Genomic DNA, 14,041 nt, shown 5'->3' on the forward strand with positions numbered 1-14,041 from the left:
ACATGCCTTTTTATCCACCAGGTGAAGTCTCCCCTTTATGACACATCTTGCCTGGGTCTGGAGCATCACACTTTGTAAGATATTAAAGAGGTATGTTGATGAATAATAGGCATGTGACAGGGAGGTGTCGGTTGGCAGGAGCTGGCTCCCAAGGGCTCTGCTCTCAGCTGCCGTGGCATGCCCAGGAATAAGAGGACACTGAATCTGACTGGAGTGCCATTTCCTGACCGACAGAACTGGGTCTGTCTAGCTAGACACGTGCTAGGTGCCCATTCCAAGAGTCCTCTGTGCTCTGGGCTAATCTTGGAAGCCACTCTTGGAACCCCAGGGTAGGGAAGGATTCTCAACTAGGTCTGTCTTGCCACAGCCACAAGCCACAGAGTTTCAGAAAAACTCTGAACAAAAGTAATAAACGCAAACTGCTCTTATTCCTGCATTCCAGAATTCTAACCTTACCCTGTTCAAAGATGACTGGCAAAGTTCATCTTCCCCGCAGGTGGGATAGTGGGGGTGGAGAATGAACAGGGAACAGAAGGACAAAGATGCAGAAAAGATCGGGGGAGGGAATTAGCCCCTTGGTCCAGCTACTTCCTGACCAGTACAACTGGGGAAAGCTAAAGCCTGCACACTACCTTTCCATACATTTACCTAAAAGATCAGAATTCTAGAACTGGGCTTTGAGAAATGATCTGACCTTGAGTTCTGCATTAAGCACAGAAACATCTAAAGCATTCCGGCCAGAAGGCTATTTATTTCCTAAAGACCTCTCCCTGAGGGACAGATGGCCTGTGCCTCCCTCTAGCATGACTGCATCCTGACAGTGAAGTTCTTCTAAACCATGACAACCAACCTACTCCTTGGAAACACACCTAAAATAGGGACGAGAAGGCCCAAGTGATGTACATCATTTCTGCAGTCTAAACTGAGTGTTATGAGAGTGACATTAAAGCAGTCTTCCTCTTTTAGAGGCTGACTTTCTGCGATCGAGGCCCACAAATTCCCACACAATCAAGAACAAACTGAAAAGAAGTCTGAGGAAGTTAAAGAGGAAATTTCAACACCTCACAGAAGTTGCTTCCGTGTTTGTGAGCCAGAGCGTTAAGGAATACTTAAATAGACATACTAGTGAAACACATGACCAAAAACGTAAAATGATTTGGGAAAACATTAATTTGCTGAGGTATGGGTCATGATTACTTCTTTGTCCACAGAACCCTAACCAGTCAACCTGGATTACATAAATCCCAGTTTCCCTGAAACATTCCAAATACTCGTGTCTAATACGATGTACACATCTTCCAAGAATAATTTTATATTCTGTGCTTAAAGGAAAAGGTAGCTAAAAATGGTATAGAAAAAAAATTCTTTGTGGGGTATCATCCACTTCCTGTCTCAACTCCCATCCCGCCACTGAAGGCCTGATACGGTCTCCTGGTCTCCTAATCGTGGGCAGAAACTACCCAATTCGGGATTAGAAAGCCTTTCAAAAGTAGGTTTCCCACGGGTGGTCTGAATGAAAGAGTTCTGTCCCAAACTATCCTTGTTTGCTGAAGGCCTTTAAAGTCTTTGATGTTAAGATAAAGCATTACAGTGTTTGGAGGGAACACTTGAGAACATATTCGGAGATGAGACACCATTTCCTAAACCAACAGCCATTCATCCCGTTGTGGGGAGGAAAAGGAAGCGTCAATATCACCAATAACGAAAGGGTGAAATGCAAATCAGAGAAAACTCCCCACAGGAAACAGAAGACTCTTAAAAAAAATCAGTCTGTTTAGCTTCTTTGACCAACACTAGAACTGGGGCAGTTTTGCACCCAGACCTCCAGTCTGGGGTGAGCCTGGCGGGGGCAGACCCGGCCCTCTCCGTGGACAGGCGGTGGGCCCTGGGTGGATTTCCACACCTCTCCCAATGCCTGTTTCCTCGGTCATGAAATGGGGTTAACAGCAGTATCACCCTCATCCAGATTTTGTGAAGATCAAAGAGTCATGAGCCATGGCAGAGAGCTTTCTCAGCACATGCCAGCAGCATAAGTGCTTAACCAGCATTTGCTGCTACTATTATTATGATTACTATAGAGCTACTACAACCAGGGATAAATCTGTTTTCTTACTATAAAAATGCAGTAAATTTTTTTTTTTTTTTTTGCTGGTGCTCTTCTATGCACAGGAATACATATCTATTTTTGGTGGGAGGGGGGCCTAAATGGGTATATCTTTTAAAATTTCCCACAATTAAAAAAAATAAAATAAAATTTCCCACAATTAAAAAAAAGCATCCTTTTGCTTTTGTCTTGGTGAAGCATACTTTCTTCTGACGTCAACTTTTTCCTCTACTGGGGAGAAAGTCCCAAGTCTCGGTTTCACAACTAAAAGAAGGGTTGCTTCTTAGGAAAGTGTCATAAACTCCCTCCACACTAACGGGCTCAGACATATGATAGAAACAATGAAAAAGTTACTGATTTCTGTATTTCATTGCTTTTGTTTTCCTTAGGAAGTCACCTGGACTTGGATGATAGCTGAGGTTAGGAATTCTTAGTCTGAAGAGTACAGATGTCAACATGCTTTTTTCTCCATCTGTAAAATGGGTACCATGAGGTTTAATCAATCAGGATGAGTGGGGAACTGCAGACTCCTGGGGTTATTTCTTCGGTCCCTTGGGTGATGTACGTCTGACCACTGATCCAAATGCCCAGAGACAAATCCCCACCCCCTCCTCATTTCTGTGGCTATCTCATTTGTAGACCCGGCTCCTAAAGAGTTTTAGATTCCTGATTATTTTTAGACTCATTTAGTTTGTTCAGACACGGTCACCACATGGGATGCAGCTGTGGGAAGCAGCTGCTATGGTTTGATTTCCAGTCAGTATTACTTGACATTTCTTGTCAGGTGATTTCTAAAATTTCTTGTGTGTTTTTTTTGGGTGATCTCAGGAACTTTTCTTCCCGGGTTTACAAGATATGACATTAGAGCTGTGCATCTGATAACATATCTCAGGGATGAGAATAGATCCAGAATCCCACTGGATAGGAAGATGTCTTTCCACTTTCAGGACCCAAACTTCTCAGCCCCAGAACAATGAGGTCTGGGACAGGAGACTGTATGATGGGCTCTGGTAATGACAGCTTCCTGAAGGCCCTCCCCCAGGTAGCTGTGGTCTCCTGGAGTCTCAGGAAGAAAGCAGAAGGGTGAGGCAGCTTCCTGGCCTAACAGGAAGGAGCCTACCTTCAGTGACAACAGCTACCATGTCCCAGGGGCTGGGTCACTAGGCTGGGAGAATCTGGACCCAAATGATTGCATGCTTCCTCATGCTTCCTCTCATTCCCCTCACCATTTCTTCTTCACTAACCTTACCTGCCTTTCTCTGGCTCATTCAGCCATCAGCCTCTTGGCTCACCCCATACACCCATCCGCCATGATGCTTTTACCTCAGGCCTTTTACACAATCTGTTCCTGCCTGGAAAACTCTTGGTCCCTTTTCTGGACCAACTGCTATTTCTCATTTGATTTGATTTTCTTTTCTTTTTTTCTTTCTCATTTGACTTTCAATATGAGCATCACTTAGGGGAGCATTTCCTGATCCTCTAAGACAAGGTTAACTGTCTCTTTGATGCACTTAACACTTTGGACTTTAATTCCATCTTTATTTATCCAGTCTCTCCATGAGACTATAAACTCCTGAGCTGGATCAGGTCTTGTTCACGGACGTATCCTCACTGCCTAACCCAGTGTCTGGCCTGGCATATAGCAGGTGCTTGGCAAATATTTGCTGAATAATGTTCCAGACTCACCAAGAACTCCCTCTTTTTTAATTTTTTTTTGTCCCCTATGTATTTTCAGACTATATCAAACTCTTTGTTCTTCAAATCATCTCCATAAATGTTCTATTTTATCACAGTCTCCAAATCTTTTGTCAGTTCTGAGTTTGAAAAGAAATCTTCAATTGTGCATATATGTACAAAAATGTGACACTATAGACTCCTAGACAGTGTCTGTGTCTAAGAGCAATAAATAAACAGTGAAAGTTGTGGCTGCATAATTGAAAAGAGCTAGAGACTGTTCTTCTATATCCTGGGTCATCTTCCTTTGTGAGGCCTCCTTATCAGAAGCTGATAAGTTCTGACCCTATTTCCTTTTCCTTTTCTTTTTTTAAAAAAAGATTTTATTTATTGAGAGAGAGGGAGAGAGGGTGTACGCACATAAGCAGAGGGAGGGACAGAGGGAGAAGGAGAAGCAGGCTTCCCTCTGAGCAGGCTGCCCGCTGAGGGCCTCAATCCCAGGATGCTGAGATCATGACCTCAGCTGAAGGCAGATGCTCAACCGACTGAGCCACCCAGGTGCCACTGACCCCTATTTTCAAGGCCCAATTACTCTCAACAAGGAGACAGCATCCGTTTCCAACCAGGAAAAACCTTCCATTGACCATCTGGAACTGTTTTTTATTTCTTTTCTAGAGAATTCTTACAGCAGAGAGGAAGTTTTCAGTTACATAGTCTCCACTGAAGTTCCCAACCCAAGCTTCTGCCTTAAGCAGATAGGAACTGGCGCAGGAGCAGTGGTTATCGGCAGCACAGCTGGCTTCTCCACAACGACTTTTCTTCAGTCCTCGCCATCAAGTGGCAACTCCAGGTAGTAGTATACGTGGTGTGTAGCCCAACAGCACATGCCCTCTTCTAGCTGTATGTAGCACAGTAGAGGGCACGGGATTCGACTCTGGGCCATGACAAAGGCCACAGGAAAAAGGACCCCATGCAGGCACAGGGCTTCAGAGTGGCATCAATGGCATCTGGAGCTGTGTCTGGCACTGCCAAACCCACCCTGGATGCTGGCAAGAGGATGGGCTGGTGGTGGCTAACCACGGAAGGGAGGGTCCACATGGCTGTCCAAGGGCCGTGTGCAAGGAGACAGGTGGCCGACTGGACTGGAGTGTCTGGCCTACTGGGACACTGCCGAGCACCATGGACTATAACCCAAGGGTTTGCCTTCTATCCTCACTGACTTTACAGTCTATAAATATTGACAGAAGGGCAGAGCCAAGACATTATCTGCACTAGTCAAGGCTAAGCAAAAGCAAAACAACTTGATTCTTATGGCCACAAAATTGGCCTAGTTGGGATCTACCCCACGTAAGGCTTGTACCTCTCCTGCCCCACCTGGGCAATGTGTGTGGGGAAGAAGGTAGCCTGACTGGAGGAGAAGCAAGGGACCTGGGGCCCTGTTGCTGTGGCGGTGGTAGAAAGTGATAAGGCAGAGAATGCTAAGGAGCTGGTCCCCTGAGATTCAGGAAGTGGAAAGGGAGAAAAGCTGCCGTCATGTAGAACTTAGGGGTATGTGTGTGGGGGTGACGGTGATGGGTGGTATGGCAGGCTGGATAATGGCCCCACAAGAGATAGCTATGTCCTAATGCCTGGAGCCTGTGAATGTTCCCTCACAATGCAAAAAACAGACTCTGCAGATGGGACTATGAAGGCTCTTGAGATGGTGAGATTATCCAGGATGACCCTGGTGTGCCCTAAACACAGTCACAAGTGTCCCTGTTAAGAGAGGCATAGGGAGATTTGACAATGAACAGAAGGCCATTTGACCATAGAGGCAGAAATGGGAACAATGCGGCCACAAGCCAAGGGATGCCTGTGGCCCCCAGAAGCTAGAGGAAGCTCAGAGCGATCCCCCACCCCCACCCCCAGAGCCTCTGGAGGGAGCACAGTCCTGCCGACCCTCTATTATGGGGCCAAACTGTGAGAAAACAAATTTCTGTTTAAGCCATGAAGTCTGTGGTCACGTGTTAGAGCAACAGTGAGAAACTAAGAGAGTTAGCTGTCATTTGAGGAGATTTCTGATCCAGTTCCAACAGGCATCTCATGGTGCGATAAGAGAGACATGCATGAGAGAGAAGGGCAAGCATTTCATATTTTTATATTCACTAAATTTTGCAGCCAGGAGCAAAATTCTGAACACACACACACACACACACACACACACACACACACACACACACCTTCCTGGATTTGAATCAACAACTATTCTCTAGCTTTGTGGCATTGGGTCGTTTCTGGGAGGAATTCATAGGAAATCAGAACAGGCAGCTGTGAATGTAGAGAAAGAATCCCCAAAAAAAGCTCCCCCAGGGGCAGCCCGGGTGGCTCAGCGGTTTAGTGCCGCCTTCACCCAAGGCCTGATCCTGGAGACCAGGGATTGAGTCACAACGTCAGGCTCCCTGCATGGAGCCTGCTTCTCCCTCTGCCTGTGTCTCTGCCTCTCTCTCTCTCTCTCTCTCTCTCTCTCTCTCTCTGTGTCTCTCATGAATAAATAAATAAAATCTTAAAAAAAAAGCTCCCCCAGCTTAGTCAGGGGGGCTTCTGGAAGGCATCCTGGATGCACTGTGGGGACAAGAGTGGGAAGCAGAAGAAGATAAGGAATCACTTTAGAAAAGCAAGTAGCCTGGACAGAGGAGAGCACACCTCCTTCGTCCCCCAAAAAAAGAAAAGGTAAGGACCTCTTTTACAGTTCCAAGAACTTGCTCCCTCAAGAATAAAAGGGTAAAGGAATGCTTGGTACTTTTTCTATCTTGAAACCCTTTTGAAGTGAAAACCGTTAAAATCTTGGGTGTGGGATTTGTTTTCAAAGAGAGGAATATGGGGCACTGAACTGCTGGGTGTGCTGTGGGAAGGTGGCCAGGACAGTGTGGTGGGGGCGGTGGGGTGCTGTGTTTTGTTTGGGGGGGGGCCTCTGGGCTCTTGCGGCATTTTGAGGGAGAGTAGGTGCCTTTAGCTTAAGGAATGGCCTTGCGTTTAGGAGCCAGAAGTGTTTCTGTGGTCTTTGTGAGGGAGAGATGGAGAGGGGACATGGGAGGTGGGCAATCCCCCATGGGAGAGAATGCTCTCTCCACAGTCATGGGCCACTCCAAGAGGCTCTCAAAGACCAGGCTCCTGACTATGGAGGAGATCCCTTGCCACCTTCCCACATACCAGCTGCCAATGGGGACCCAGGTGGCCTTCTCCCTGGGCGCCGGCTCCTCCACACCAAGGGGTCCCTGCTGGACGTCCACTTCAATGATAATGTCTTAAACCCTCCATTCCTTACCAGTCAGCCTCACTTCCTGAACATTCACTGTGGTGTCCACAGCACTGGGGGTGGGTCTGTGAGGGTTTGCAGAAGTACTCAGCACGGGGCTCAGTCCCAGGAGTAATAAATACAGTTAAACCAGAGCCAGGATGAAAACACAGGTGACAGGGGTCTCAGGAGCTGATGCCTGGGGGATCTAGTGAAGGAGCCAGAGGATCTGTATTCACCAAGCACCCAAATACACTGTATCTGTGGTCTTGGGGAAGCCACAGAGCTGCTTTAAGTCTTCCTGGCCATCTGTAAAATGGGTTTACCATAATAACAAATGGCTCACATTGCTAAAAGAACTAAGTGAGATAGTATCTAATAAAGCTAGTTTTATATACACATTTTACTTCTAAGTAACCTCTACACCCAACATGGGGCTCAAACTCTTAACAGTCAAATGCTCCACTGACTGAGCCAGCCAGGTGCCCCTGGAAGCACTTTTAAACAGTAATTGTGGTCTTGACATATGCTATAATGGACAGCATGAGGAAGTATTAAAAAATTATACTGATGAGGGTAGAAAAATTAGACTGTTAGTGTAGTTCGAGAATATCATCATTTCCTTGTGACCCATCAAAATAGTCTGGGACAAGAATTAGAGATATCATTCAAGAGAAAAGAACATCTTGATATTGGGTAGAGTCCACATGGGTTTTGGTCTGTTCCCTTCTTCTGGCACTCTGCCTTCGCTCCTGTTGGAGAGCTGATGCACCCCTACTTGGGCCATGGGTGCTGGTACCCATCACAGCACCTTGCTCCCCAGCCTCAGGGCATGGGATCTAGACCCTGTTCTCTGGCCTCAGGCTTGTAGCCTGGCAGAGGGCATGTGACCCAGAGTGGGCCAATCACAGACTTCCCTTGGAAGATTCATATATTTGAGTTAGGCAAGGTCTTCTCTTTCCTTTAGGTTGCTATGTTGGCATAATGCAAGCCTGGAGCTGCATGTGGCCAACAGCTCCCCTGTGTAGAGGCAGCATGTAGAAGACAGAATGAGGCCAACACAGAGAGTCTGGCGGGGGGGGGGGGGGGGGGGGCGGGGGGGACGGTGGTGGAGTAGGAGAGTCAGGTTAGGGGAAGACAAAGGGTTTTGACAGCAAGTCTAGTAGCGCTTAAACCCCCAGGGCCCTTCAACTCCGAGTTTCTTCTAGGATATTCAATTTTGGGTTTAAGCTGGTCACGTCATCTGAAAGAGTTCTGGTTTATATAGTGGGCTTACTCTGCAATACTAAATAAACCCTGATGAAGGGCAAATAAGAATGTTGTTGGAAAAAGATTCTACAAAGGTCATTGTTTTTCCAGAAAAAAAAAAAAAAGGGATCAGCTCAGCATTTAGAGATATTAATCCCCAATTTTCTAAACCTGGCTCAGCACTAACATCCTTCTGTATTAATCAAACAAAAAGGCCATGCGCATGCATAATGATGCACAGTAGCAGAAGCATTCAGTGAAGGTTTGACTAGATTATTTTAATACCTGACAAGCATGATCAGCACAGGGAAGTGAATTCAAAATCTCTACAGACCATAATGCTGAAACATGCAGGAGAGTGACTGGGACAACATTTAAGCTTCTAGAGTATTAAGCACCAGATCTTATATTTCTTATTGTTTGCTTACTGAACAGGAAACATTGGTGTCTCAACAGCAGAATCAGGAACCACAACATAGTACTGTCTTAGAGGTCACTGCATTTTAATGCTCTCAATGGTTACCTCATTATCTAGCTGCAAACTGCCATCACCGAAGAGCCCGTCAGTTGTGGAGTGTATCTAATCCACTGTGCTCCTCTAGAAGAATGCTCTTGAGGTCCTGCACTGCAACTCCCCTGCCTCCACTATGGCTACTGGGAATTCCACTGATAACTTCCAATTTAAGTGGGGAGAAGGCAGTTGTCTAAAACAACTATCAGAAACAAAGGAATGATAAAAATGTGAATCCCTTTCTGATCTCCATCTCTCTTTTATCTTTCAACCAGGAATGTTCTGCCTTCTTTTGAATTTCTACACAAGTTTCTGTCTGCTACTAATGATGGCTACATGGTTACAGGAACTTAGAAGTTAAGAAACTGTTTATAGCAAATCAAACAATGTAGTGCCAACATCTTATGATGACCCATGGCCTTAGAAAAGGTGCCCATAGTAGGGTATTTGGGTTACTCTAAGAAGCATAAATGGGGAAATATTAAAAGTTGAAGAGAACCATTATTAGGTAGCTAGTGTCACCAAAATTCTCTGTAGGTCTTAAGAGTATATAGAGACTGATATGCCCATTTTGCCACAGCAGAGCTGAGGCCCTCCACCTCCATTATTAAGTGTAAACCATATATATTTACCACTGTCTACACTAAGATTATGTTGTGTGCTGGCTGGCTACAAAATAAATGAGAGAGATGCTCTTCAAGAAGCCAGCCTTCATAGATCGCACTTTGCTTCCCTGGGTTTTCTAAGTCAACGAATTCAGTCAATAGTTGGGTTTTCTACCTTTGTTGTTATTCCTTGACCTCCTTGAAGCACCTGGCATGGTGGCTTTAGAACACTTTCTCATGTGGTTTCCACGTTCTTGCCTTCTACTCTTTAACCATTCCTCTTGTCTTCTCTCTCCTCCTTCTCCTTTCCATGTCTTCAGATAGTTTCTATATGCTAATTCCCAAATCTGTAGTTCATTCGGATCCCAAACCTTAGATTCAGCTGACTCCTGGACACCTCCACTTGGATTCCCACCCAGCTGCTCAAGCCAGAAGCCTCCAGATGCTCCTTGACTCTTTCTTTCTTCCATTCTGCAGCAATCCAAGAGATTTTTACTTTTCAAAATAAATGATTTTAAATTTATTTTTATTTATTATTATTCTTTTTTAGAGGGGGTGAGGGGCAGAAGGAGAGAGATTCTTAAGCAGGCTCCATGCCCAGCGTGGAGCTGAATATGGGGCTGTCTCACAGCCCTGAGATCATGTATGACCTGAGCTGAAATCAAGAGCTGGACAGTTAACCCACTGAGCCACCCAGGTGTCCTTAGATTTTCACCTTCTAAATCTCTTCCAAATCCATCTTTTCTCCCTTAATCCTCACTATCCAGACTTTTATCATATCTCACCAAAATCACTGTTAAGAGCTTCCTCTCTGCTCTCCTTGCCCCCATCCCTTCTACAAGTTGCAGCCAGAGTGATCTTCCTAAAATACAGATATGTGAGTTACAAATCTGATCTTGCCTGAAACCCTCCTTTTTGTTCCTCACTGACCTCAGGAAGAAGTCTGAACTCCTTCCTGTGTCGCTGGGATCTGCTTCCCTCTCCAGTTACTGAGCTTCTGCCTCCCTGCGGAGCTCCCTCAGCTCCAGCCCCACCCAGCTATTTCCAGTTCCTCTGTGCAGCCTGCTCTCTGTTCCCTGCTGGATGTCACATCTGCTTTGCCGTCTGCTAGCACACTCTTTCCCTATTTGAAGTTTATCTTAAGGAAATAATCTGAAATGCCAAAAAGCATTTATTATAAGATACTCACCTCAGCACAAATTACAATAAAAAAAATTGCAAACTTCTAAAACATCCAACAAACAGTGGGGTTTTTTTTTTTCTTTTTAAAAAAAATATTTTATTTACTTATTTGACATGGAGAGACAGCACAAGAAGGGGGAACAGCAGGTAGAGGCAGAGGGAGAAGCAGGCTCCCCAACGGGCAAGGAGCCCGATGCAGGGCTGGATCACAGGGCCCCAGGATCATGACCTGAGCTGAAGGCAGACACTTAACCTACTGAGCCACCCAGGCATCCCAAACACAGTTTTTAAACATTTGCATGAAGTTTTATGTTAACAGGAAATTACTCGAGTAGAATTAGTGATAAACCAAGGCATACAACTTGCTTTCCATCAAAATTTCATAGATACTAAAATTGAAGTGGTAGTTATTTCTGCGCAGCAATGTTAATGGTGATTAAAATTTTTTTCTTGAGATTTTTGTTTTCCAAAATTTACCCATGAATATGCAACAATTACTTTCAAAATTTGGAACACACACATACATATATAGTTTTTATGGTTTTAGATCATTTCTAAGAGAACATCTGTGAACAAGGTTAAATGAAGGTAGACATGAACAAAGTGAAGATTCTACTTTTCTAAGGGAGGAGTGCTTTATATGGAAAGTTTTGATCCTTAACTAGTATAATACCTAGAAGCTTTCAGGGAGTCCTGTAATAATCTGTTGCAAATGGTGAAGCAGAAAGACAGCTGAAGAGTAGGGTGGAAGTTTCTGCTGATGCTCCGCTGACAAATGCTAGGGCTAATATTAACTCCTCATTTTTGGATGTGTGTTACCATTACTGAAAAAGGCCCCCCACCCCTTTTACCCCTTGTTGATATGGGCATATATTTTGGTGTTGTTGAACCAGCTGGAGGACCCTGAGAAGAAATGAATTGAGGGAGCAAAATACGGTTAACTCTCAAAATCCACAGCTGCTACACTTCGATCAGCAGGGAACAACAGGTGTCATTCTCACCAATCTGTTTGTCCAACTACAGAGAATGGAGAGTCAACACACAGACGTTTTGTTCTCCAGAAAAATGAAAATCATTCAGCTGAATCCATACAGCTGTATCCAGTGGCCATTTGTGATATGTTAGTCTTTGCAGAGTAACAGGAGACATTCAGTACAGGCCTGAAAATATTACATACGACAAGAGTTTCCCACTGAATTAGGCATGTACGCTACTTCCATTAAAGGCTCTGTTCTGTCTTAATGAAATCTAGAGTTTAATCCACAAGCAGTATGAGAGGAGAATGGCATACTTTTGGGGAAATGAGACAAAACTTTAAGCTTACACAAAGATGTCATTTTAAAGAATAAAATCGAAAATATAGCATCTTTTGCTTAGGTTTAACTGCTGATTAAACTTTCACCTTAGGCACTGTAGGATACAGTATGGAGGTTCCTTACAAAGTTAAAAATAGAACTACCCTATGATCCAGCAATTATACCCCTGGATATTTACTCAAAGAACACAAAAATATTAATTCAAAGGGATACATGGACCCCTATGTTTATAGAAGTATTATCTATAGTAGCCAAGATATGGAAGCAACCCAAGTGTCCGCTGATAGATGAATAGATAAAGAAATGCTGTATGTGTACAAAGGAATATGATTCAGCCATAAAAAAGAATGAAATCTTGCCATTTGCAACAACATGGATGGAGTCAGAGAGCATAATGCTAAGTGAAGTAAGTCAGAGAAAGGCAAATACCGTATGTGAAAATTAAGAAACTAAACAAATGAACAGAAGGAAGAAAAAGAGAGAGAAGGCAAACCAAGAAACAGACTTGTAACTCTAGAGAACAAATTGATGGTTACCAGAGGGGAGATGGGGGCCTGGGGGAAACAGGTGATGGGGATTAAGAAGTATACTTGTGATGAGGACCAAATGATTAAAGTAAAAACTTTATAGTAAGTAGGCAATCAAGTAAATAATTTAAAAACATTTTGCCAACAAAGACTTTATTCTCTTTGAAGGAAGAGAAAAATACATTGTACTTATATAGCATTTATATAAAACCCTCTAACATTTAGATAATATCTTTGGGGATCTCAGAGTGTCCTCCCTCCAGAAACAAGACCATAGCAACTCGAGAGAGAGGGGAAAATTTCTTTATCACACTTAGTTCTCTTCCTGCAGAGAGTCTGTACTCAGTCCTGAGAGGCAGAGTCCAGTGAGAGGCAGGGGAGCAGAGTTATAGGTCTCCCAGGCTACAGACTCGGATTCTGCTATTTTTTGGGTCTGGAACAAATGAAACAGCATGAAATCGCAAGTCATAACTTGATGAAGGAAAACAAAAGATGATCCTAATGTATCAGGTCATTTAAAACTCCAAACTGACTTTTATTATTACCAGCTGGATAAAGTGAGTAGATAAATCTTATTGGTTTAGGTATTAAAATGAACTATAAATATGGATGTTTGGGTTAAGTGAGTGATGAATCTTATGTCTAGCTTAATTTCCTGGATTTTCAAATGTAGAATTCTAAAGGCAATGCCAATTTATTAGTTTCTCAGAATTAGATTTGAGTTGAAAAAGAAATGATAGTATGAATAAAGAAAATATTATTATGCCATATATATTTCATTTTAAATTTTGAATTATTTCTTGAAATCTGATCTGGATCTGATCTGCAGAATTTTCCACTTGACACCCTTAAACATTGGCAATATTCCAATAATTGTTACTGACTCCTTTTAAGCTTCATTACTCAGGATTTCATTTTGGTGGTTTGAAAAATGATGAATTGCATCCTTTCACAGTTAGAAATCGAAGGGTTCACACTTCTTGTCAGCAGGAAGTGGAGGTTGGGAAGAATTCTATTTTTGGAGTTATAAGGCCACCTTTGACCCAGAAATGTGCGGGTGGATGGAAGCTGTTTCTCTGTTCTGTCTTACTTGATTTACCCAAGGAATGGAGAAACATACAAGAGTACAACTTCAGCAGACTTATTTCCTCCCAGGTCCTTGAGAAACCCTTGTATCAACCACATCTCAAGAATTTTAGATTTTCAAGTGTTTATTTTGGTCTTGTGTGACCTGTGTAACTGTCATTTAGATTATTTAAAACCTTCCAAATTGAAATTTTTAACTGTCTGCCAAGATATAAAAGTCACAATTTATTCTTCAAAAATCAGGGGATGGGAAACAAAGGCCCATGGGCTTACTGCTTGATTTTAAATAAAGTTTTATTAGAATATAGATATCTGTTCGTTTCCATATTGTCTATGGATGCTTCTGTGCCATGATGGAAGAGTTGAGTACTTGTAATAAAGATCACATGGTCTAAAATATTTACTACCTGGCTCTTTACTGAAAAAGTTTGTCTACTTCAGGTCCTGATGATAAACTGAGGAATTAAAGAGAAAGTCTATAGAAATAGTGATGCTAAAGAGGAGGAGGTATAGT

General features: G+C 43.4%; 2 protein-coding genes across 11 annotated transcripts in view; one reads left to right on the plus strand and one right to left on the minus strand.

Annotated features, from left to right (window-relative positions):
- The window catches only part of CDK5R1 (cyclin dependent kinase 5 regulatory subunit 1), a 92,832-nt gene that overhangs the window by 28,793 nt on the left and 49,998 nt on the right, over nt 1-14,041 (plus strand). For 2 of the 9 annotated variants that reach the window (XR_012008628.1, XR_012008627.1), the window contains 3 exons: nt 22-90; nt 4,454-4,628; nt 8,736-9,080. The gene's annotated coding sequence lies outside the window, so the exon portion shown is untranslated. Of the gene's footprint in view, nt 1-21; nt 91-966; nt 1,181-4,453; nt 4,632-8,735; nt 9,081-9,736; nt 9,940-10,351; nt 13,927-14,041 lie in introns of those variants that run through there. The other 7 variants (XR_012008629.1, XM_072779465.1, XM_072779464.1 and 4 more) reach the window with 7 other exon arrangements.
- Nucleotides 1-14,041, minus strand: part of MYO1D (myosin ID) — a 326,596-nt gene that overhangs the window by 23,683 nt on the left and 288,872 nt on the right. The window contains exon 22 of one of the 2 annotated variants that reach the window (XM_072779462.1): nt 12,847-12,874. The exons of the other annotated variant lie outside the window; for it this stretch is intronic. Within the exon in view, the coding sequence (XP_072635563.1) occupies nt 12,862-12,874 (13 nt within the window). The 3' untranslated portion in view covers nt 12,847-12,861. Of the gene's footprint in view, nt 1-12,846; nt 12,875-14,041 lie in introns of those variants that run through there. 2 annotated transcript variants of the gene reach the window in all.

The sequence above is a fragment of the Canis lupus genome, chromosome 16, assembly GCF_048164855.1.
Source record: "Canis lupus baileyi chromosome 16, mCanLup2.hap1, whole genome shotgun sequence".
In the NCBI taxonomy this organism is placed as follows: domain Eukaryota; kingdom Metazoa; phylum Chordata; class Mammalia; order Carnivora; family Canidae; genus Canis; species Canis lupus.